We start from the raw sequence: 24,489 nt of genomic DNA, 5'->3' as shown, positions 1-24,489 counted from the left end.
TAATTCCTAAAATATTTATTTATTTCAATATATCAAGTTCATTTAACAATCACGCACCATAGGGTAATCAAAATGTCTGAATATGTAAACATATTGTGTGTTTGTGTGTGTGACATTCATCTAAAGATGCTGAGAGGTAGGTATCATAAACATGTACACATATATAAATAAGTCTGTAAGTACGAAAATACGAAGAGCTTATAGTGAGTTGATAACAGGACAAGAAAGAAGCGAGTGGCTTAGCATAGCAGCATTAATATAACACGAAACGTAAAACAAATCAGACTTTCATACTTACGATTTAGAAAATGCAACACAAAATTGATTTATTTACCTAAACGTCGCGACATGAATCTATAATTCAAAATATACATTCCAAACTAGAAAGAGACAGAGGGCAAAAGACTTCGTCAAAGTCATAGTTGCGATAACTACGCAGACGAAACAATCCTCTAGTAAAAAATCGATCCCATAATTATCCCAATAAATAATGAAATTAACAACGAAATATAATCTACACTTGCATCTGCTGATATACAAAATTGTAAAAAAATTTAATATTATGATCAACAACTTCTTTTTTATTTATAAATTCATTATTTATCCCTTACTTTAAAAACCGCTTATTTTCAAAAATATAAAAAAAATCCATTAAACTATAATAAAGTTGAGAATGAACGTCATTCTTAAGAGTACCGGTGTACGGGGGTCCTCAATATAAACATCTGCTGACCGCCACAGTTTCATTTACACTTCATGCAGTCCACAACAAGAAGTCAATAAATACATAGACAGAGAACCGGAGTAGTGTGGGGTCACAACATTTAATATTTGCGGGACGAGTGTCCCAAACGGCTAACATTTATTATAATATTCTTGTATTGTATTATGTGAGTGTAGGATGGGGGGTATGGTTTGTGTGTAACATAATGTCTTAGCTGCCTTTTGTTACTTCAACGTATATCTTTGACCAACAATACTGAGCAAGATGTAGCGTCGCATACGAAAAACAAATCTAAATACTGTTCGCATTTACCCTCAAATCTGAGCTCAGTTTCTTTTGCATGGACACTCCATCTTACCACACTATCATTCACCAAATCGGCAGCTAAGTCGTCGTTAATTTAGCGGCGTGCTCCGAACTCGACCGCATCGTCGTCAGTAATATCCCCGTGTCGCCACAGGTTGGAGCGAGACGCCTTGGCCGCGTCCTGCGCCGCGCGGTACTCCGCCAGCAGCGGCGCCAGGCGGCGGTCGCGCGTGTTTTCAACCAGCACTAGGCCCTCCTTGATCAGACCCTGGGGAGAAATGGGATGATATATTGAGATTCCGTAACAAATTGTACTTGAGAGGTTTCAGACGTATTTTTCAGCGCGAATACGCGTTTCAGTATCAAAGGCGATGAGATAAAACTTTGACCTATATCCCATTCCACGGGGAAAGACATCTCATACTACATCATGCATGTTAATTATAATTAAACTAACAATATACTTTGTTAAATTGTTTAGTTACCATATAAATTAATTATTCATAGAGCGTCAAAACTTCTGTACAATTTCTGGGAAGGCACTGACTCCTGACATACAGGTGCTCCTAGTTTAGGAGTCAGGGCGTCACCATTTAAGTTAAGTTTTTATTGCACAATAAAATTATGTTTATGTTTACATCAAAAACTACCCCTATTCGAATGCAATAAGGGTTCTGTCAGATGTCTTTCCCTGTGGAATGGGATGTGTAAAACATTAGGCTTCATTCTAAGAAAACGCAAATCGCGCGAGTAAACGATACAACCATCGCCTCAAAATGCATGATTTCTGTATACATTTTTGACCGTACCTCTAAGAAACCGCCCAAACTCGCGTAGTCGTGTTCTATAAGAACAATGCCTCAGAAACCAACAATGCTCAAGCTGGTGAAGTTGTTATGCTCACCTTGCCGAGGTCCTGGTTGCCGTTGGTGGGGTCGACCAGCGTGACGGCGGCGGGCGGCGTGCGCGACTCCACGTTCAGAAGCAGCTTCTTGTTCAGTGTGTCCATCGAGAGAGCCCTGTTAGACGGAAATATAGAATTATTATTAACTATGTTTAATTAGTAGTGTGAGAAGACTTATCTAATACTGCCCAAGATCGAGTCAGATGGAGAAATCTTCTCAAAGCCCTTTGTCCCTGCTGAGGGACGTCAGGATGGATGTATGTATGTAATAATGTTTATTAGATATATGATCTATATACGTAAAGTATCTTTAAGACAACACTAGCTCTCCGATAGACGACGTAACTTCTTATGTTTATCACCATGGTGAAAAGATCGGCAAGTGAAAATATCGTCAGTCGCTGACTACTGATGCAATTTCCGTCGCCATCTCACTCTCGTTTGCGTGAAGATTTTCCTTGCGAATCGCAAATCACGCCACCTCTCAACAGTATAGCTACCCTACCACGCTGGTGTACTGACCTGACCGCCTCGAGCCTGTCATCAGGGTCGGCGGGGAACTTGACGCACGCCAGCGAGTATTCCTGTGCGTAGGGAGCCTCCGTCTCCGTGCCGGCGGGCAGCGGGGCCAGCCGCGAGTAGTTGATCACCTGTAGGGGGGAATGGTAGTTAATATAGAAGCGAATTATATTATTATACAGCTAAGTACTAGTAAGAGATGAGGTGATTCATCCTCCACGTAGTGCCTCTGCATATGCTGCAACTATCGTTTGTTAAGATTAGGTACTAAAGGTTATTTAGCCCAGTAATAGTTTTAGTTACCCACCGGCGGTTTGGAAATTGTACGTGAAAACTGCTGAACACGTTTATAGAACCAACCCAAACACTAATCAGATGTAAGAAGCCGTTACGATGGAAAACTTTTATTTAAATAAACACAGGTACTTTACTTTTAAAACACAACAAGTGTTGGCAAATCCAGATAGCTATGAGGCTGGTGACCCCGACGTGATAGCCATTTTCCACCATTGATGGGTTTTTACAAACAAAAGCTGTTCAAAACCACACTCTTACCAACCCCGACATGAGTCGTTTTCCACCATTTAAGCGGTTATTTCAACCAAACGCTGTTCAAAACCACACTATTACCAACACCCTGTATAAAAACATCATCAACTCACCTCCCGGTTTCCGTAATCGATGTACAAGACAGCCACCTTGTCATCCTGTACCTTCTCCACCTTGGCCCTGTACCAGTGGTCGTCGAGCGAGTACCGCGCGGCGCACACGTTGCCTCGCTTCGGAGTGAACGCGCCCGGCAGCGGCGGGTTCGCCGTGAACTCTTGGTGGATCTTCTCCATTAGGGCTTCTAGTTTGCCGCCTGGGAATGAAGGGTTAGTTGTAGTATTTGTTTATTTAGTGCCAATTTCTCCATAGTCGGTTAGAGCATAACCAGGTATTAGTGGTTGACTTTTGACACATCTGTTAAGAATTTAATATGGAGATGACGTATAATTGATCAACCTTTCCCTGGTTACGATTTAACCGACTATTGTGAAATTGGAGCTTTTAGTTTGACAGAAACTGAGTCATGGAAACAAAGTTGGTACACAGAAGCACGCATCAAACGAGTATCTGTGAAATAGCTACGGTTTTCAAGCAAGTTGTTGATTGATATTGAATCCAACTATGTAACTCAAGACGGTTTTGGCGCCATAGATGCTTTAGTATTGATCGGTCCGAGTTCAAATCGCTCAAAATAAATAGCCAATTAATAAACCAACATACCGTGATCAACATTCTGCGCCCAAAACGTGCCTTCCGACGTAATCTCAGTCACGATAACCTTGTCGTACTTGACGGTTCTGTCTTGCACCACCACATTCTTCTTCTCCTCAGCTTCCTTTTGTTCTTCGACGTAGTCCTTCCAGATGCCGATGCGTTTCTTGATAGCATTCTCTTCGGCCAGTTTGATGTCTCGTGCGAACTCGGATGTTTCCGCCGTGTGGTGCATGGAAGCCAGACCGTGTTCGACGAGCGAGACGGAGAGATTGTCCTTCTCTATCCACAGCCAGCCGATGAAGTTGCCGGCCTTGTCCATCTCCTCGATGGTCACTTTCACGTCGTGTTGCAGGATCTGGAGAACAACTTAGTTTGAATATTGTTTTGTAAATAATTCATTTGACTCACTGATTATTCTGTAAATAAAGTACTAAGTTCGATTCTCCGGTAGATCAAATTGTCCTTAAAAAACATGCTATATCATTTTGTAGAATTACAATGGCTATAAATGTATGTAAATCTACACTACCAATCAAAGAAAGTCTCGACATAACCAAAGGTTAACTGGTAAAGAAAGCTACTAGCACTAAGTTCGCCTTAGTACTATAAAAATTTCCACCTGCCATTGCCGTTCAATATGTCACTGGAACTTTTTCATTGCTCGGGAATATAATTATAGACCACTAGCCACTAACCTTCTCCTTAGTGAACTGCAGCGCCTCCTCTCCATAAGGCTCAGCCTTCTGCGCGGGCGCAGCGCCGATGGCGGGCCGGGCGCCGCGCGGGCAGTTGATGCCGGCGAGTAGGAACGTCACTAGCACTGACTCCTGGAGGGGAGAATGGGGGTATTAGAGGGCAATTGTTTGATGGTTACTGTTGAGGACAATAATAAGGGTTTCGTTATTTATTTGAGGACAGGCTTAAATACTAGTAATTCCTCTCTATTTGAGGATTTATACTAATAAATCCTCTCTATTAGACATTATTTATTTGTTTTGGATCAAATTTATCTGAGCAAGTACGTTACGTTGTATGTCCTACAAAAATATAAACCGACTATTAGGATAGTTAACAGATCTGATAGTGGCTGGATAATGGTATGGTCAATATGGTATGATATGGTCTTTGCCCAAGAAATCTGCCCCTTTTCAAGTTGACAGCTAAGTTTCGAGTGGTCCAGTTTCATTGACTGTACCTTGGGTATTTTTCCATAGACCAACACAGACGTACCTTGGGTACAGTGCGACAAACTTATCTGTTCCGGTGAGAGCGAACTAAATTGATCCATATCTCATTATTTACTAATGAATTATATATTGATATTGATTAGATGGGTTTATTGAAACTACAAGAACGAGTTACCACTACTGGCAAACTTAAAATCTTATAGAATGAAGAAATATTACACATTTACGTGAGCTGTCACCGGAACAGATAAGTTTGTGGCACTGTAAGTCGAGACGCATACGACATGCTTACCTTGGGTATGTAGAGGCGCATGCGCGAGCCGCTGGCCACGAACTCGACGATGGCGTCCGTGCGCTTGGCGCGTTTCAGGAACGGGAAGAACTTCTTCGACTTGGCCGAGTCGCCGCTCGTGTCCTGAGCAATGGAAAATTACATTAGTATTTTGTTGAAATGTTCAGCAGTGGACGTCCTATGGCTGAGATGATGATGATTGTTGAAATAATAATGGTCGGATTATACATAATCCTTCTATAACTGACGAGCGTTGACAGATCAAAGTTATCTTTTTTGAGATTGAGAGGAGCAATTTTCCACAAAGCTTTTCTGAGAGTATACAAACCAGGCATAAAACTCACGGAGTGGTGCAAAAATAATATACGAATCGACTTTTCCTTTAAAACTTTACGATAATATATGATACAGACTACTTGTTGCAATAGACAAGTAATACTAAGCGAACCATATCCATTGTCTACTTAATTTAATTATAATATTCCACAACAGATAATTTCTCCACAAGAGTCACATTATCTGAACCCACCTGCACCCGGTGAGTAGGTATATCCTTCTTCGCGTGCACGCCAATTTGGGCCTTCTGAGCCTTGAGTTCAGCCTCGAGCAGCTTGTCGTAGTGGGAGCTTCTCTGGTCGTTGTCGTTGCGGTATCGCACTACGGTCGCGTAGCCCTTGGATACTAGCGCCTCGGCCAGGTTGCTGGAAGGAAATGTAGGTTTAAGAATCTAGGTTTAGGCTTTTCTCGGGAACTTCGCTTAGTTTTAAAAGGGAAAATCTATCGGTATTCTCGGATAGATACTCGTATAAACCTTCCTCTTAAACACCTAACTATCTATTTTTAAAAACAGCATTTAAATCTGATGTGTAGTTTTAAAGATCGAAGCAGACATAGATACAGGCAGACCCGGAAACGACTTTGCTTTACTTATACTGATAGTGAAGTGATACTTATAAGCACAGCCGTACTTACTTCGCATTTATGCACTATTATAAGTAACCTAAACCTAATGGGAACATCATAATACAAAGAAAGAAAAACCGCTTTGAAGGACAACATAAACTGCAGCATATGGCGAATGAAATATTAATTCCAACAGAATAGTAACAAGTAATTACAATAGCAGGTGTGCCTATACCATGATAAATATGAAATTGCTACATCGACGCCTGCAATTCATTGACACGGCTGCGAATGTCAACCCTTGCCTACCATTAACGCCACTACAATAATTACTGATAATACTATCGTACTTGGCAATGGCATTTTAAGTTCAAGGTTTGAACTGACAATGGTTTAGGTGTTGTTGTTACAATCCATTGTTTCGAAGGAATATATTCCATATTTTTTACGGATACCGTTTGTCAGTTCTTGTAAGGGTCGTGTACATAATATGCTAGGTTAGTGGAGTTTTTATTGTCCACGTTCCAACTTTGTTAAAAAAAAACGACATCATAGCACAGTTTGGTTATTATTGAGCTTTAAAGTAGCACGATATTTTGTCCCACAAATCCTAACTAATATTATAAATGCGAAAGTAACTGTGTCTGTCTGTCTGTCTGTTACTCTTTCACGTCAAAACTACTGAACGGATTTGAATGAAATTTAGTATACATACGGTCTAGACCCTGGGAAAGAACATAGGCTACTTTTTATCCCGGAATTCCCACGGGAAAACTTTTTAAGGCGAAGCGAAGCGCGCGGGAACAGCTAGTAGTATATATGTCGGAAACTCGGAATGTGCAAATGCTCGCTTAAAATTCGTCTCGCAAAATGTTGAATCGGATAAAATGTGTCTGAGCAGCACGTCTTCTCGGGGAAGGTGTCCTTGGCGGGCTGGATGTAGTCCACAGTCCCAGCCGCGGGGCGACGGGCTACTGTGGTACTGACCGGATCAGTAACTATAATAGATGCCGGGTTCGAACGCCATTGTTTAGAGACAGAACCCGTCTTTCTTGTAGCGCGTAATTTTGTCCCACAAATATAGCATTATCTATGTGTGTATAATATGTCGTCGGTGCGATCATAAGCGACAAAAAAAGCGGCGATTATTAAATAGCGCGTTTTAAAAGTCGTGTCGCAAAAAATTTCGTTATTATAAGAGCGCTATGATTTTGCTATGATCGTAGCGCGACGAGTCTATATAATAGCGCGTTTTAAAAGTCGTGTCGCAAAAAAAATCGTTATTATACGAGCGCTATGATTTTTCGTAGCGCGACAAGTCTATAAATCAATGCGCGCATATGCGATTTAAAAATCCCGGCTGTTATAGAATAGCGCGTTTTTAACGTCGAATCCGCTATGTATGTCTGCGTTTGAAATATCTATGTCACAATCAGCTAACACACAAGCACCAACACCATTCGGCTAGACTCACACGCCGGCGGCCAGCACGGAGCAGCACGTCTTCTCGGGGAAGGTGTCCTTGGCGGGCTGGATGTAGTCCACGGCCACCGACACGCGCCTGCCCACGCACTTGCCGCGCAGGAACTCTCGCGCCTCGAACATCCACGGGATGTCGTACAGCGGGCGGAAGCCTTTGGGCCGGGGGGAGGCCTTGCCTTCTTCGTTGGCGTTGTCCCTGGGGGGAGAGGGGGGGGGTTGAAAGAGGTTTTTTGGTGATTGTGATGGATGTTTTAGGTAGGGTTAGCGTGTATCGAGAAAAATGTAGGTAAAAGGAGTTGTAGAGGTATGAAGTTGTTGGACTATAAAGTTGTAAAGGATGGAATTTGGTTGGGTTGCATTATAAGTAACTCGCTCGTCTTGTTGAACATTTTTTTGGTTACGGGAACAACTCGGAAATCAACCAACGGGACCGTGCCTTATAAAATTCCACCCTACACAGGCTTATTTTGGTTTAATCTGATTGAAAAGAATATTTTAAATTATGTTTTTTTAGGAAAATTTGAAACTTATATATAGTTTATAAAATTAATCAATTACTGACTGACCGTAAGTAAATAATTTACTAAAAACCCCACTTACTTCTCCCTCGGCGGGCGAATGCTAGCCAGGAATATCTTCTTATGCGCTCCATTAGCCATCTTCACCACCAGCGCGTCTGCATTGACCACCTCAAGAACCGTCGCCTGGAACTCCCTGTCTTTGGGCGCGATGGCAGGCGCGGACGACGTGTAGTTGGCCCAGATGCGCAGTTTATCGCGCTTGGCGGCTCGCTCGGCCTCCCGCAGTGTAGACGCGCCTGGGTGGATGGAAATGGAGTTGAATGAGGGTTTTTGGGTGTTGTAAAAACTAAAGAAGGAGAGGTGTTATGCTGACGGTACGCTTAATGCAAGGAGATAGTCGTTCGGTAACGCAGCGCTCTGAAGATTAGAAACACAACTTTGCATTATGGCTCGCATTCGCTTGATTATCGTAGGATATATTGTCTTCCTGACCTAATGGCCTGGCCGAGGTTGAGTGTTTTGAGAGACCTATGCCAAGCAGTTGACGATTGTTTGAAGATGAAGATGATATGAGATGTCATCTGAGGCACCATCAAATTACGTCATTTTGGAACGTAAGCAATAAGTTTCTAATATCTCTATGACTAAACTACCATCACCATTCACCATCCCTCTTCAAACTCACCAGACTTCATGACAGCGAGCGACCAGTCCACGCATCTCGCGAAGCCCTGCTTCAACAGCGCCTCAGCAATATTCCCCTGCGGGTGCAGCAGCGTGCCCACGAAGTTGTTGTTGTTCACTGACTCCAGCACCACTTCCACATCCTTCTGGAGAAGTCGGGACTCGAGGAAGAAGCGGGCCTCTTCCGCGTAGGGCTCCGCTGTGCCGTCTTGCTTTACTGCTGGGCACTGGAGGGAGAAAGGTGGTGAGTTGGGTATTGAAGTGAGGAGGTCATTGGTCAGTCAGCGATGAATTTCAGTCAGATGTCAACATATGACTGTTCGCATTAGGGTTTTTTTGGCGGTAAAGTTTACGGTTATACTTGAGTTATGGATGAAATGGTTTGAGCGGTCACTCGGGTCACTATCTGATACACTGAGCTGCGAAAGGTGTGATGTGAGTAAAAAATTAGTCTAAATTTTAGAATTTGGTATACTTTGAATGCCCCTTTTTATATTTAAAAACATCTCAATGATCACCCTGAATATCAATTACTTAAAAAAAAAGCTGCGCTGAATCTGCTCTTAGGAAACCTCCGTAATTGGTGATTAAATGTGTCCACGATAACGATGCTTATGCAACGACGAGTCTCGTCTCTGTTTTATTCTATTGACTAAAGCAGTACGTAGTTACACAAATTAATAGAGATTAAGATTATTTTTTGTGACGTAATGTTCAATAATCTGGGCAATGTCTAAACAGTAGCTTAAAAAAATGTTGAAGGTTCTTACCTACGAAAAAAACTTTTATGTTCGCAGAGCCAGTGGACTATATTGTATTTTGTATATATTTGGTTAAATAAGACTAAAAAGAGTCGTAAAGTTAATCCCAAAAATAACTATTTTAAACATACATGGGTAGCCCAGCAGTTATCTTTCTAATCGGCAACAATGATAAAAGTAATATTATGCTGACTATACTTGTGATTTTACAACAAAATTACGATTCGAAGAAATCTATTGTTCGTACACGATAATTCATTACAAATTCACCACTATGCTATGCACCAAAATTGGGGTCGTAATATCAGTCGCTTTAACTGAAACCTAACCTACAATCGAACATTCTCGTTCCATCAAATATGCAATAACTCAGACCAAAATTCAACCCTAATATGCACTTTAAAGTCACTTATAAAGGGCACCAGATGGCCGAATTCACACATCGATTTAAAGTAAGCTAAACTGTTTGATCGGTTAACTTATCGGTTAAGCATAAAATATGCATGCTAATACTACTTGTAAAAAACTGAGGAAAGGCAGCTGAACTAGAATCTTCCGCCTACGACATATCGCCTTGATATTTTATACAAAGAAATGATTACTGCTATCGTCATAATGTAGAAGTAGATAGCATCGATTTAAAGATTACCTTACTAGGCGCGCGTAAATAGTATTACTATTATAGTAATAGTGAGCGTAAAGCTACCGTGAGCACTCGGCATACTAACTAAATACGACCTAACTTAGTCGGCGGCGGAGACTGCTACTGCGTCCTTAATAAAACTCTAAATTCTGACCCTAACCCCGCTTTAAATAAGGAGTGCCGTGCTATGCTGACCTTTCCCCTGTTATAAACCCAAAGTGACCTACTATACTGACGCTAACTCTGTCTGCTACAACCAGCACGTTCTCTGCAATATTAGCCCTAACTCCGTGGTATACAACTGGCTGAGTCATCTGGTAGTCTCTCCAATTAGCACGCATGTTGCTAGCTCGCATCACGCCAATTCGCAGTTTTGTGTACGGGCCCTTAACCAGTCCTTAGCAATACTGACCCTAATCCCGCTGAGCATGAGCGTCATCTGGTAGTAGTCGGGCAGCAGGCACAGCCGCACCGTGGACCCGTCCCTCACGTACTCCACCACGGCCTTCACGGGCGCTCCGTTCAGCTTGTTCACTACTGACCCTACCACCGCTGTACTACCAGTAAGCGACGCGGTAGAAGTAGAAATAAGGGCTCGCTCACATTACTGCGAATTCGCATCGCATTGGAAAAAGGGAGCAAGCAAGACGTCGCGCATGTTTTGAGCTCGCATCGCGCCCTTACGGACCCTAACACCGCGGTAGTTGTATACCGAGGGTTTAGAGTCGCTGACTGTCATCTGGTAGAAATATAAGTCAACCAGTCCGGTGCAATACTAACCCTAATCCCGCTGAGCATGAGCGTCATCTGGTAGTAGTCGGGCAGCAGGCACAGCCGCACCGTGGACCCGTCCCTCACGTACTCCACAACGGCCTTCACGGGCGCGCCGTTCAGCTTGTTCACGAACTGCTTCGGGTTGTCGACTGACCACTTCACGTTGCGAACGTGCTCCTGGGGAATGAGGGGGGAGGTTAGAAGAGGGGGGTTAACCCTTAATTGGAAAATAATTATACTTATGTATTTTACATCGATTTGAATGAATGAAGACGATAATATGAAGGTTGAGGAGCACTAAATGAGTTTGTGTTATGTTGCGAGCTTATTCGGAGCGCCGAAATATCCATCGCCGATAGCATCGTTAGTCAAAATCAATGTTCCACGAAGGAAGAAGAAGGAAGGTTCGCCAATGCTTTTCAGCTACCCGTTCTATCAAAAGCTAAAATAAAGTTAACAAATTTAGTCAAGGAGTGCTTTTGGATACGTATATTATTTCGTTGAACCAACCGTCGTCATCCCACAATTTAGACCAACCGTGCTATTACACAGCTAGCCTTTTGCGTTCCTATGAAAACATAATAACTGCACCTCACTTACAATCTGTGAAGGTAGTAAATCTAAAATGTAGTATGTTTACAATGTAGACTCTACATTCTTATTTTTTACTCATTCACTCTCACTCATCGCGGTCGCTTTTTAGTGTTGCAATGAGCAAGTGAGAGGTAATAAAAATAATTCTGTAATTACGAACGCCTTTCTTTTACAGGTACCAACGCATTACATAACGTTCCACTGACTGGTCGATTCAAAGACCACTTTCAAAGACATTAATTTTACAGACGTCGATATCAAATTCTCGATGGGTCTTATATTTCTTGCAAATTGTACTGAATATCTGACGATGCATGAATGGGGATGAGCGGGTACTTATATTGATTTTCTGATTGTATTGACAGACGGAACCCTTCCAAGACATCGGGTTCCAGAGGCAGTCGTCTTGAAACACAAACACCAACTCGATCACGGAGCTCAGGGGTCACTCTATAATCTCTATATCACGAAAAACTAAGTTTCGGAGCGCTCCTCACGTTCATTCATTTCTCGTCAATATAGAGTAATCTCCTCCTGTTATCGATCGAATATTTCTCTCAAGCAAAATGTTGGTCCTAGACTAAAATTCTTTTATTTATCATGAAAGACAAAACAAAAGCCGCGCCCAGCAACCCCTTTACACCCCCTCATTATCAGTATTGATTCACAAACCAATCTACAAAAAGACAAAACAGTCAAGTAAAAAAATAATTAAATACACACCTGTAAATTCTCTCCCCAAATACCCTTGCCCTGAGACTTCGCAACCTCTTCAATCTCGACCAGTTTTTTAAGCTGCGGGATGTTGCGTCCCCCATCGCGGACCTTGGCCAGTCCTTCGGCCAACAGGCCTTCCGTCACGTTCTCATCCTTGGTGATGTCCTTGCCAGTCCACACTTGGCCGTACTCCTTGGTAGCCGAGTTCGGAGGCTTCTCAGCGGTGAAGACGACCTCCTTGCCGACCAGACGCTTCCTGAGGTACTCGCGGGCTTCCCACGCGTAAGGCTCATCCTTTGTCTCGAGATCGCTGGAAGAATGCGTTGGTTGTTACTGTTGTTAGGTATGTGGGGGTGTGAAGCTGAATATGTGACGGGTGAATAGATATGTTGCATGACGTCAAAAAGGGACAAAGACGTTAATGGGTCGCCCACTTTATGACGCGCAAAAGCGCAAGAGACACAAGAGCATTTTCCTATAAAATACATACGAGTAACTTCATTATTGCGGGCCACAACGTGTGCTAAAATTAAATCGCCATTCTGTTTACGCCTGTGGTAGCTAGACGACCCTACGCCTGCTACTCAGAGGCAGAGTGGTTTGGAGTTCCCATAAGTGAATTAATAGTGCATCGACGACGAAGCGTTGACTCGAGTGGCGAGCGGTACCGCGCATCAATGCACTTCTAACCTAATTATACTACGAATTTGATGGTTTGCTTCGACTCATGGTATAATAATATTTCGACTAAACTAATAACTTGTAGCTTGCAGAAATCAATTGGAGCTGAGACCGCTACAAGGGTTCGTTATAGACGTCGATAAACTTCCACCAATCACAGAGGGGAACTTTAAGCTAATGTCTATCTTAAATATATTGCTGCCTTGCTTAGACAGCATACGGACAGAAAAAGCCAGACATAGATCTAATGTCTAATATAGAGTTCCTGTCTGCAACTCGGCAATAATTACGTTTATCTGCGTCGATAACGAACCCGTGTAGCGGCAGCAGGGGGGCTGGTTATAAGATAATGTGCATATGTCACGTTGTATGAGACAAGCTGGTAGAAGGTCATACTGCAGATTGAGTTGAGATTTCCGGCGCAAATATAGATGTAGTGCAGTCAGGTGGGGTCACAGTGATGATCATTTATGATACGTGTGTTGTGTATGAAGAAACATACGTAGGTACATGTATACATGTTAAAATTATAATGTTAGTCATCATCATTGGCCACAGCATCTATATAGATGATTGTTGCAGCGCTCGTGGGTTATGAGTTACGACGTAAAATGTTAGTAGGTGTGCAAGAAAGGGACGTATTGTTAATGTTATGGCTAAAATCCAGACTACGTTCAGAAAGTAGGTACGTATTTCAAGCATGTCTCAGACATTACATGAAAGGAATAGCTATCTGTCTGGCATCTTACTAAAGCTTCAATCTAAATAAACATAGCTTATGAAAGTTATAATAAATTTCAATTTCAAATTCTCCATTACAAAGTACAAAATACTTTAAAATCTTTCCGCAACAAGAAAGGAAACTGGCTTAAATGAAAATTCCCGTTTTACAAAAGCCGTCATCTCGCTGTCCCGGGCACAATGCGGCTCACACGGCGGCGGCGCATCAGCCTTCTCGGGCTTCCTTTTATAGTGCCACAAACTTATCTGTTCCGGTGAGAGCGAACTAAATTGGTCCATATAATCTATGTCATGTCAATATGAAATTCATTAGTAAGTAATGAGGTATAGACCAATTTAGTTCGCTCTCACCGGAACAGATAAGTTTGTGGCACTATATATGGAGCTTACGTTACAGGAGGGTTATTTTAGCCTGCGAAAAAGTTTCAGAAACTGCTGCAGTAACCATGAGTATATCTCTTTGTGTCGATCGTTAGTTGTAGTCGAAAAATTGTTTTTTCACCACCGAGCATTAACAATCATTATGCATCGTCGCTGGCTTGTTAAATAAATAAATAAATATCTGGGGGCATTTCACACACGGTCATCCGATCCCAAGCTAGGCAGAGCCTGTGTTATGGGTTTCGGACAGCTGATATATCTACACAAATACATAGATATTAAATATAAATTTATATCAACACAGAAGACCCGAGTACAAATATCTGCCCAGCCGGCAATCGAACCCGGGACCTTCGGCTCAGCAGTCAGGGTCACTAACCACCACACCAGTCGGCCGTCGAATGTATCGTAATAACTTTTAGGTATCTGACAGATATTTGACAGGCGAGCGGCGCTGCTTATGTATTGCTAATGTTTCGGCGGTACGGTAGCGGGAGTAACCGCCCGCTACCATCCCTTGCCAATATCCGGCTTGTTGACAGGCACACAATAGAGTATATGTTCCACTTTACCGCGTAAGTAAACTTTTCTCCGCAGGTAAGATGGTAACCGATATTCGGGGTTGCTCAGCGTTTGAAACGCGATCGCGAATTCTTAGAGCAGAAAACTTATATACCTTCTTACTTTGACTTAGGTACGCCTAGTCTCGATGTTTTTTTTTACTTCAGAAACGCATAGTATTCTTGAATAAAGCTCTCGAGTTACGGCTACTTTTCTACAGTCTGCCGAGTAGGGTATTCATCGAACTTTGCCAAGTAATCATAAGTAGGTATTCTGTTCAAAAGAACCCACAAAAAAGCTTAAAATGTACTCGGCATTCAGTAAAGCTTATTGTCGTTGAGAAGAAAGGGTGAAGAAATTACTCAAGCAAATTCAAAAGTTGACTAACTTCAATAACAGGATTCATTTTGATTTTTGTTATTTGCTACGAGGCACGTTTCAGCGCCATACGGATTTGCCGGCACGCTGTATTGGTCGAACTTTTATTTTCAGGATTTCACTCTGGTTACATTGCACAGATAGGTCCTATTATTAGTGCAATACTTGAACAGCCGTATTTATAAAGTGGTTCTACCGACACCACCACTTTTATTTTATATTGGTTTTGTGGGAAATGTATCACTTCAATGTTTAATGAATAAATAAATAATTTCAACGACATGGAGCCTTGTCAGTGCCGTCCCTTTTGGCAAGTGAATATAAGGTCTTCGCACTTTATAACAACTCACCGGCGACTCGACTCTATGCTAGACATTGATATTTAAGCCCTGTGTCGTATGTTCAAGGTTTACTTTCAAAAAATGATTATAAAGTCGTGTACAACTAGTGGCCTACGCATCGTACATTAAATGTCTAGAAAAACTAAAGGAGTGTGAGTAGAGTTGCTGCCGCGTTGGCGTGGAGTTGTTATAATGTGCGAGGACCTTTAGACGTCGTAATAATCACCATCCGTAAATCTCTATCGATACAATTTTGTTGAGCGGGTATTTAAATTTCTACAGAACACCAGTTATTTTCGCGTTTTAAGAGTTGGTCTCATAATGAAAGTTGCGTACATTCACCTTCAAACTTGGGCGTCTCGGATAACATTCCATCCTGTATACATAGTTGTCGACGAGTTGGCTACTGTGTAAAGTTGCCCAGGTCTGGTCTGGATGGTTTTGAAAACTTTCCCGTTGTCGGGCGTCGCGGGTGGAGGCACGAGGCGAGGGGGGGGGTAGTCTATTGTACCAATCGCAAGTCTCGCAACCCAGCCAGTCCTCAAAACTCACCGAATTCATATTATTTGTGCCTACTTGCCTACGTCAAAGGAAACACAGTTACGTCGTTCTATACAAATGGTGATATTATCACCAATAGCGATCTATTTCAGACCGTCTACCGTCTGGAGCATGAAAGAAACTTTCCTGATAGAATCATTGGAAACAGTCTTTTCATGTTTTATCAGCAGTCACATCGGCATCGCAGATGTTGATGTTCAGCCGCAAGAATCAAAGTTTGTATGGATCTGACATTTGACATTTAATATCAGATGGAAACAGTTTCGTTGGCGTTCAGAGCGTCTACTATAGATTGGCAAGTTGCTTGGCGACCCTCCTTGCGGGGTGAAAGACGCGGAGGGGACGAGGTACCCAAGACGACAGCGGGTAGCGGGAGGGTAGCGGTGAAGGGCAACGCGTGCACTGCATGTCATTGTTATTGTTACGGCAGTCTCGGCCGCGCAGCCGAGGCGGCCACATGTCTTATATAGTCTGTCATAATTTGAGTGCGACCCACATGAGATCATTGATCCTGAGACCATTAGTCTTAGGATGAGTGTTGAGGCCTTTTTAATGTTATCATTATATTATTATTAGGTATCTATAATTTGTCAACAAAATAACGTTAAAAACAACAAATCGTATAATGTCTCAATATAGGGGCTTCTTGTAGAACAGCGTACCGGATCAGTCATGCTACGCGGCTAAAGGTTGGTACTGCGCAGTCAAATACGAAAAAGTAAACAACAAAGACGAAGAGTCCATATGACAGTGCGTCAGTTGTCAGTTCTTGTAACTAGGATGCCAACCAAAATTTATGTGATTTAATGAAAGTAATTAATGAGTAAAACACAGAGAAAAATTTCAAAATTGATGAAATTTTGAAAGAAAATGGTCATATCGTGCTTCGCCTACCCCCATACCACCCGGAATTAAATACTATTGAACTTGTGTGGCGGTACGTGAAAGGCGAGCTCGCAAGAACGTCGATTGACTCTAACTTAGATAAAGAGATAAAAGACTTAGAGTAGCTTTTCTCTAATTATTCGCCTGAAACGGGAGAAATTGTGACGACCATGTCATAAAAAATTAAGACGAATATTATAAATCTGATAGAGTATTTGACGATGTATTGGACAGGTATGTTATTGTTTATTTATAATTTAATGTAAATTAAACATAAAATATTATAGGTGTACACTGAACTAATATGACTGGCGTACTCTAGTACATTATACTTCAAAGTAGGTATAATGTTTTTTGGTTTTTGTCTTAGATTTATAATTGAAGTTAATGAAAACGATGATGAAGATGAGGATGACGACGACGATGAACAAGTTCAAACAGAGAGTGAACATGAAAGTGACATGGAAATTGATTTATAAAATAAAACACTTTTACATAAATAAATTCAAATTGGTAGATATTCTGTAAACATCCAAATTTTAATGCTGTCAAACTATAAATTTTAAGCTAAATATGACATTTACGGGTACACTCATAGAGTAAAATTTTACTTACGCGAGAAATAGTTACAAGCTATCGCGAGATTAATCCGGGCACACTTTTCTACGTGTGTAGCATGTCGTGCTACCTCGCCCCCGCCACTTCTTTCACCCCGCAAGGAGGGTCACCAAGTAACTTGCCACATTATAGTAAAGGTTTGCTAGTTTGTCGGAAACTATAAAAGTTTACGTTTTCTCGCATACTAAGTGGCGCCTCTAATGGAAACTATCATGAAACTTTTGACAGGAGAAAAGTAAACTATTTTCGTTTTCATAAATAACAAAACCCGTACTAGAGGCCCAGTCTAGGGGGTTACCGTAGGTTTACAAGAAGCGAACGAACGAGCGTATCGGTAGTCGGTACGTATCGTATAATGCTTTGAGATAGAGTCGTCGTTACCGAAACTTATTTTTTCATAAACTAGTGTTAGAAATGTTGTGTTCCGGGTTACGGTGTGTAAGAAATTCGAATTCATCTAGTATCTAGCTGATGAGGTGCAAAATGTATTTTCAACGCAGGATACAGAATAATTAATGCGTGTGATATCATGTTGATAACGATGTAACACGATCATTATGTACTGCAGTCTTGCAGTTTACACCTAGCACCAGAGACAAGAGATATTATGCATAAAACCCACGATAATTAAACTCTCGCGAGCAATGAAAAAGTTCCAGCGAAAAAAAAAAACACCGATATCTGCTAAACGGAATATGCTAGCTTAATGACGGATCCGTCTGCAATATTGAAGTACATTTAAGGACGCATTTTCAAAAATTATCTCTTCAATTTTTGGTATTGAGTCGTACTACTACATATGCACGGGACACACACACACACACAGTGGCATTATGCAAATCGTGAAATGATTAAGTATACTAAAAGAACTTGATCATTTTAGTATTTGGTTATATTTTCGTAAACAACAGAGTACCTATAATCAAAAGGTTCTTGTCTCTCGAGGGTCTGATGAGGAGCAGGAACATGGCGACTGGATCTCAATGATGGCAATAGCTAGGAACATCGAACTTTTTTATGGCTCGCGAGTGTATAACATTTTTAACCGACTTCAAAAAAAGGAGGCGGTTCTCAATATTCGTCGGGATCTTTTTTTCAGTTCTAATTACTCTCGCCATCCATTTGATACGGGTCACCCATTGCAGGAGAATATGTGAAGCGGACAGGCGGGGGTTAAAGTTACCCGTAGCAACACGGATTCGACGAATGCCAATTAAAATGATTCCAATAAATATTGAGAGTCTCTTGAAACAATTTTCCTGTTACGAACATACACTTTGAGGGAAATATACCTGTAGGAGTATTTTGTATCTTGTTTTTATAAAGTTTAGTTTTGCCTCTTTAACGGTATTATTTTGTGAAAGAGGAAAAAACAACTGGAAACGTATGTACAGTAAGACACGACTTAATTTTTTCATCAACTTACACAAGGTACCTACCGATATACTGATAATTATTTATCAGGATACAAAAGAGTTCATTTGTAAATTACATAGGTACTGTATTAAAAATGTTCTCTAACCGAGCTAAAGTGAAAATTGGCGATGTTTATAAATTATTTTAACCAATAAACCATACATTTTATGTAGTTTACTTTGTTCGTGTTGCGAAACCCCGTATTGGACTGTACCTACTTGGCATTTTTCGTAGAATAATGGAACTGATTTTACCTAATTAGGACTTTTTAAAAAAAAACCTTTCATTTCTGTTTGGAAAATACAGCTTTGTTTTTCGTCCTCATTAAAACGGGAAAATTCCACATACAGAAATACGAGAGAGGGTGGTGGTTTTCGCAACAAATAGTTTGTCTGTTTGTGGACGTATCTTCATTACTGTATTATTCGAAAATTTTAATTAGTATGTTCATTATCCACCTGTCACAGTCACAAAGTCGAACAGCAAATTTTCGCGTAATGAATTTCCTATTTTCAGTGCCTTTGATAGCAACATGGTCGGCAGAGGACATTGCATTTGCGGTGGCCGTGCGGCCGGGAAATGTCCCTCGATAATATCATTTCCGTTCAGTGTAATCCGATTTATTCCCGGGCTCGTCTGGTATAATATGCTCTCTCTCTACAGGTGTTTCAATATTAAACCACATATTTTGTTTCATCAGCAATTCATCAAATGAATTGCTGATGAAACTGAGTGGTTTTTAATATTATTCGGCTTTTTAACCGTAATAGGATTGTTATTTTTAACTTTAATCAGATGCCGAGAACTTGCGTTCATGAATTCTGTATGGTGATTCATTCCGAACACACAGCCCTTAATTCCACGTCAAGGATATGAGCCTCCTCAAATACTGGTCTAATTCTATAATCTCCACGATTGGCAGTCGGGTAGGTGATGGATGTTGGTCAAATTGTTTTATTTCCATGGCGCCGAACGAAAGTCTCAAGCCCCATCAAATGGTGTGATTTCACCAAATCTGCCGTTCTATAAGATTCCATACGGCTAAGGCACCTTCGCGCGTGGTGTTGGTGATGTATTGATGATTATACCGCTACCAGTCAGAAATCACCAGAAAGCACCTCTGCCCATTGTACTGATGGCTATTCAGTGGCACCCCCAAACGTGATGTTATATACAGGAATATTTTATTTGCTGCTATTATTTAGCTTGCCCTTATAAATTATAAAATAAAAAATCTGTAAGCGCATGTGACATGCCCTTATAATAGTAATAGTGGATGCCAGGCTTAAAATATTGGAAGCGAATTTCCGATGTAAATCCGGATTAAAGAGCGCTCTTTGCCAGGGTGACCTATTAGGGCTAATTAACCTCCGAGTGGGCGATCTGTAGGTGGCACTATTTAATTTACCATTTTAAATAAATATTTATCTTCATTCCAGGTAGCTACGTTTATAGAAGGTTTTCAGGCATGATCTTTTAATCTTTAATACGAATATTAATCAAAAAGATCGATTTGTGTGATTAGACTACGGCTTTATAGTTCAAATATATCTCTGATTCTGATCAGATATAATTTATGGGATTCAAAGTTTCAAATACAAGCTTGGAGAAGTAAGACGATTGAGAAAATTAAGATAAATAAAGTGAAGCTATAATACATCAAAGCTGTACTTCACAAAAATATATTTATAATTAGCAATTATTTAAAAGATATCGCAACTGATATATCTCAACTTATTACGAATACCTAAACGAATGTATGTTTCTAGTGCCGCCGCACCGGCACAAGCGACGGCAGTCAGCGACTGGCTAATCCTTTCACACAGTAACAAACCCTAGTCTATGCCTAGTGTTTGTCATCAACAACCTAAAAACAAGTACCTAAAAATCTAACAATTAGGTACCTACTAAACATTCAGGTCAACCTAGGTACCAAATTTAAACCTTTGAAACTAGTGCATGTTATCGACAGCAACTGATTGAAATACGAAATGGATTTTCAAATCAAAATTCGCAGATAAATTAAGCGCTATTTGTATTTCAGAGCGAAAATTAATCCGCTTTGAAATATGTCAATACAATTTTCACAACATCGACGGGAATTCAGTGAGCATTTTGCACCGTATAAAATTAAAACCTACGCAAACAGGAGCGGCGGACTCGTCCAATGTACCCTTTCACATACTTCCCTTTTGTTTTAACCGCCGTAAGGGTGAAATTCGAACTTTCAGTTGCTCATTTATCGTGTCTGCGTAGGTACAGTGTAGGATGAGGACAGCAACAGAATTTATCGTAGATAAATCAATAACCTAGGTCACAATATTCCCCTCCGTACATTTCCAATATGCTACAAATTAGTTTCAATGTTGACAACGAGATTACATTACAACTGATCAGAGTCTAGATCATTACAGTTGAATTAATGATGACTACATTGTAATATTAGATAATAGAACTCAGTAAGGTAATAAGTATTATTCCGGATTGACTGTTGATTTTTTATTATTTTTTATCATTTAGTCTTTTCTGTTGTGAGACTATGAAATGAGTAGAACATTTATGTTGAATAAATGATAGGTAGTATGTTTTTTATCATTTAGTCTTTCTGTTTTGAGACTATGAAATGAGTAGAGCATTTATGTTGAATAAATTATGAGTAGTATTTAATATTATTATGATGAAAGCAATAAAATTTGTATGAGGGAATTGACAACATTTTCGTTTAGATATCACAGTACCTAGTAATATTATCTTTTATACTATACATAATTTGTCCCAAAAAGTTATTTGGGTGTCCCAACATATTTTTGCGAACTAAATCATAAATAGCAAGGTGTTTAAGATTATGATCTTAAACAGATTAATAATCTTAAACCCATTGTTATCTATGATTATGATTTAGTTTTATAATTTGTATGAAGGACTGCTGGAGTATTGGTTACTAACTGACTGCTGTATGGAGGGCTCTGGGTTCAAACCCCGGCCAGGCCATATTTCTTTAACCACAATATTGTATTTTTGGGTCTTAGGTGTATGTTTTTATTGTGTGATATCTCCAACCCATCTGCTTAGTGTGGAGAAATTATGGCATAGTGTGAGTGTATATTGAATATAATTATCATATTGATGTGGAGTGGAAACCCATCATCGCAGGGCAGACCACACATGATGTTATATAAGATATTTTCTAGCAAGGAGGATTTGAAAGTTTTTTTTCAAGTGAGCTAGGAAGGGGGGGGGGGGGGGGTTTAAATTAATTTTTTCGGGAATTTCCTAAATTTCCTATGAACAAAAGTTGCTGAAAATGATGATGTGTATCACCTTCTGCCGGCATGATGTTGACTATGTCAAACTTACTCCAATGTAATAGAATACTTGTGAGAACCTATACTACCCAGGAGTAGATGTACCTACTTAATAATTAATAATTTCGACTCATACAATAAACATTAGGTTTAGTAGACCATATCACCAACCTAGTCTTCTTCTTGAAATGTCTTTTTTATAGGAATGATTACTTTTAAGTCTATTTTTTTTTTACCGACATAAATTTAATGCCCTTATCTGTTGTATTATAATGGGTAATAAACATCAATAATCATTTAAAACTTTAATTACAAACCATAATCAGTACACCAACAATGTATTAGTACTTAACTATACTAAATTTAGCATCTTTGTTATATAGTTTTACTTGGTATAATTAATGTTGCATCATACTTAGCAGCATTGGCTTGATCATACTGATATGTCCTCTGCACTTGTTAGAGGAACAAGTCAATGACCAATAATATAGTTAAATGCATCAGCAGCCTGTTGCTCCCTGGCCAGATATGTATGTAATAGTATGCTGTTGAACATGTATAGATGCATAGCACAGACTTTGTTATTGCAGAAGAATACAAGTAGAAAGAAATATGAGAGGTTGTGTCAGGTTTTGAATGTGTTGCATAGATGGTCTTTTACAACATTTTTATGAATGAAAAAGTTAAGTAAATGGTTTGGTGGAGTGTGTGGTGTGATTTTCACCTGTTGACGGTCTTCTGTCGGCCTAGTTTCGGCGCTGTGATACCCGATAGCGCGATCACCTTCTCCGGCGGCGGGCCACCTTTCGGCTGCTTTCTTATCACGATAGTGTCTCCGGACAGCACCTAAAAATAGTACAGCGACGTAGCATTAATCAGCCTAATTACTAAAATAACAACTCGACGTGTGAGACCATCCCGCAAAGCACTAACATTCAATCGTGGGTACACGGTTAAAACGCCGATAGCTCAGGCGCTTTACAGAATTATTTGCGCCAGCTGTTTTGGCCTACGGGTGACAAGTTGCATTTATTTGCGATTGCAATTAATAAACAGGCATATTTTGCCATTTAAAAATGCAATAGTAAGTAAAGTGCAGGTTGTACTAGACGCTCAGCGATGCCAACAGGGCAAATTATACGGATCCGCACGAGGCATCGTGAATGGATGTGATACAAGATATACTTCGAAAATTTGTATTGATGTATTACCTGTTTTACAATTCCAATTTTATACGCTGGAGCTGGTGCTGGGGCACTCATTTTTGATATTTATCACACGATCACGTGATAGAAATGGTAAGAAGAATAAATTTACTGACGAGCGACAACTTAGCAAGACGGGCGAAACGTGGCGGGCCGCCGGTGTTTCCACACTCGAAAATAAATACGTAATAAATACTTTCTCCTCCAACCAACGCGAGCGCGCAACACGCCAACAAAACAGCAGTGTTGGCAGATCACTCAAAGAGCTCAGAATAAGTATACCAGTTGAAAAAAATACAATATTTTGTATTTATTTTTACAAAAATGAGTTTAATACAAAGTTTAATAATACCGAATTAATAGTAAATTACAAAAATACTTGTTTGTTACTGACATTAAGAGTTAAATGCTTTGTGGGCCTTGTGGCACTTTTTAGAACAAGTTATTTTCTGAGATTATCATTGATGTACAATGCAGTTTATGTTAATAGCAACACATAGTTGTTCTATTCAACATAGTTGATAAGTACCTAAATTGAAACTTATATAAATTTTAAACCTTCTAAAGTACTGTTGATCTTATAATAATAAACCAAGACACGATAAAAAAATAAGTTTTTTTTACTGGTAACATTTTGATGTTCCACTCTGGAAGTACGTTCAGAAACTAATTCTATGAAATGATACAAAAATATATTTAATTTTAATCTAAATTACTTCAAATATTAATTAATTTATTTACAATAGATTTGATATCTTTAGCCATTTTCTGTTTACAGTTTTATACTATGAAAGGCATTGATGATTTGAGAACCTGTACTTTTTAACGCTCATAAACTGATATTCAGAGCGGCAAATTCAAAATATCTCCAGCTTTTTCACTTTTTCATCAACTTTTTAACCAACTTCATAAAAAGGAAGAGGTTCTCTATTCGTCTGTATGGAGGTATATTTTTTATACGCATACATATTGGACACAAACAACTCATTGCATTTTGTCTGTAGGTACCTACTTATCCAAATTTGGTTTTAATAAAAACTCTGTAAGAATTCAGTATTTTTCCTACTAGCATGATTTAAAAACTATAATATTTATACTTTTTAAATAGCTATACACTAGCTTATCCTGTCAGGGCAATACTG

The 24,489-nt window shown here is 40.1% G+C and overlaps 1 protein-coding gene across 2 annotated transcripts; it reads right to left on the bottom strand.

Moving 5' to 3' along the window:
* Nucleotides 1–23,574, bottom strand: LOC105384214 (staphylococcal nuclease domain-containing protein 1). Of its 2 annotated transcripts, XM_048632407.1 has the most exons (16): nt 23,354–23,574; nt 22,867–22,988; nt 12,281–12,584; nt 11,063–11,140; nt 10,602–10,694; nt 8,787–9,012; nt 8,181–8,397; nt 7,573–7,776; nt 5,725–5,896; nt 5,196–5,318; nt 4,412–4,543; nt 3,723–4,071; nt 3,116–3,315; nt 2,457–2,584; nt 1,935–2,049; nt 1–1,298 (listed from the first exon to the last, which is right to left on the bottom strand). In XM_048632407.1, exons 1-16 carry the CDS (start codon nt 23,402–23,404, stop codon nt 1,125–1,127), a joined length of 2,688 nt encoding a protein of 895 aa, XP_048488364.1. In that variant the 5' UTR covers nt 23,405–23,574; the 3' UTR covers nt 1–1,124. The 2 variants fall into 2 exon arrangements, with proteins under 2 accessions (XP_048488364.1, XP_048488363.1); XM_048632406.1 differs by lacking the exon at nt 10,602–10,694 and having other exon boundaries at nt 10,970–11,140.
* Between the last annotated feature and the right edge of the window lie 915 nt (nt 23,575–24,489).

The sequence above is a fragment of the Plutella xylostella genome, chromosome Z (genome assembly GCF_932276165.1).
Source record: "Plutella xylostella chromosome Z, ilPluXylo3.1, whole genome shotgun sequence".
NCBI classification, from domain to species: domain Eukaryota; kingdom Metazoa; phylum Arthropoda; class Insecta; order Lepidoptera; family Plutellidae; genus Plutella; species Plutella xylostella.
Note: the sequence above shows the minus strand (reverse complement) of the source record. Positions and strands in the feature narration are given on the sequence as shown.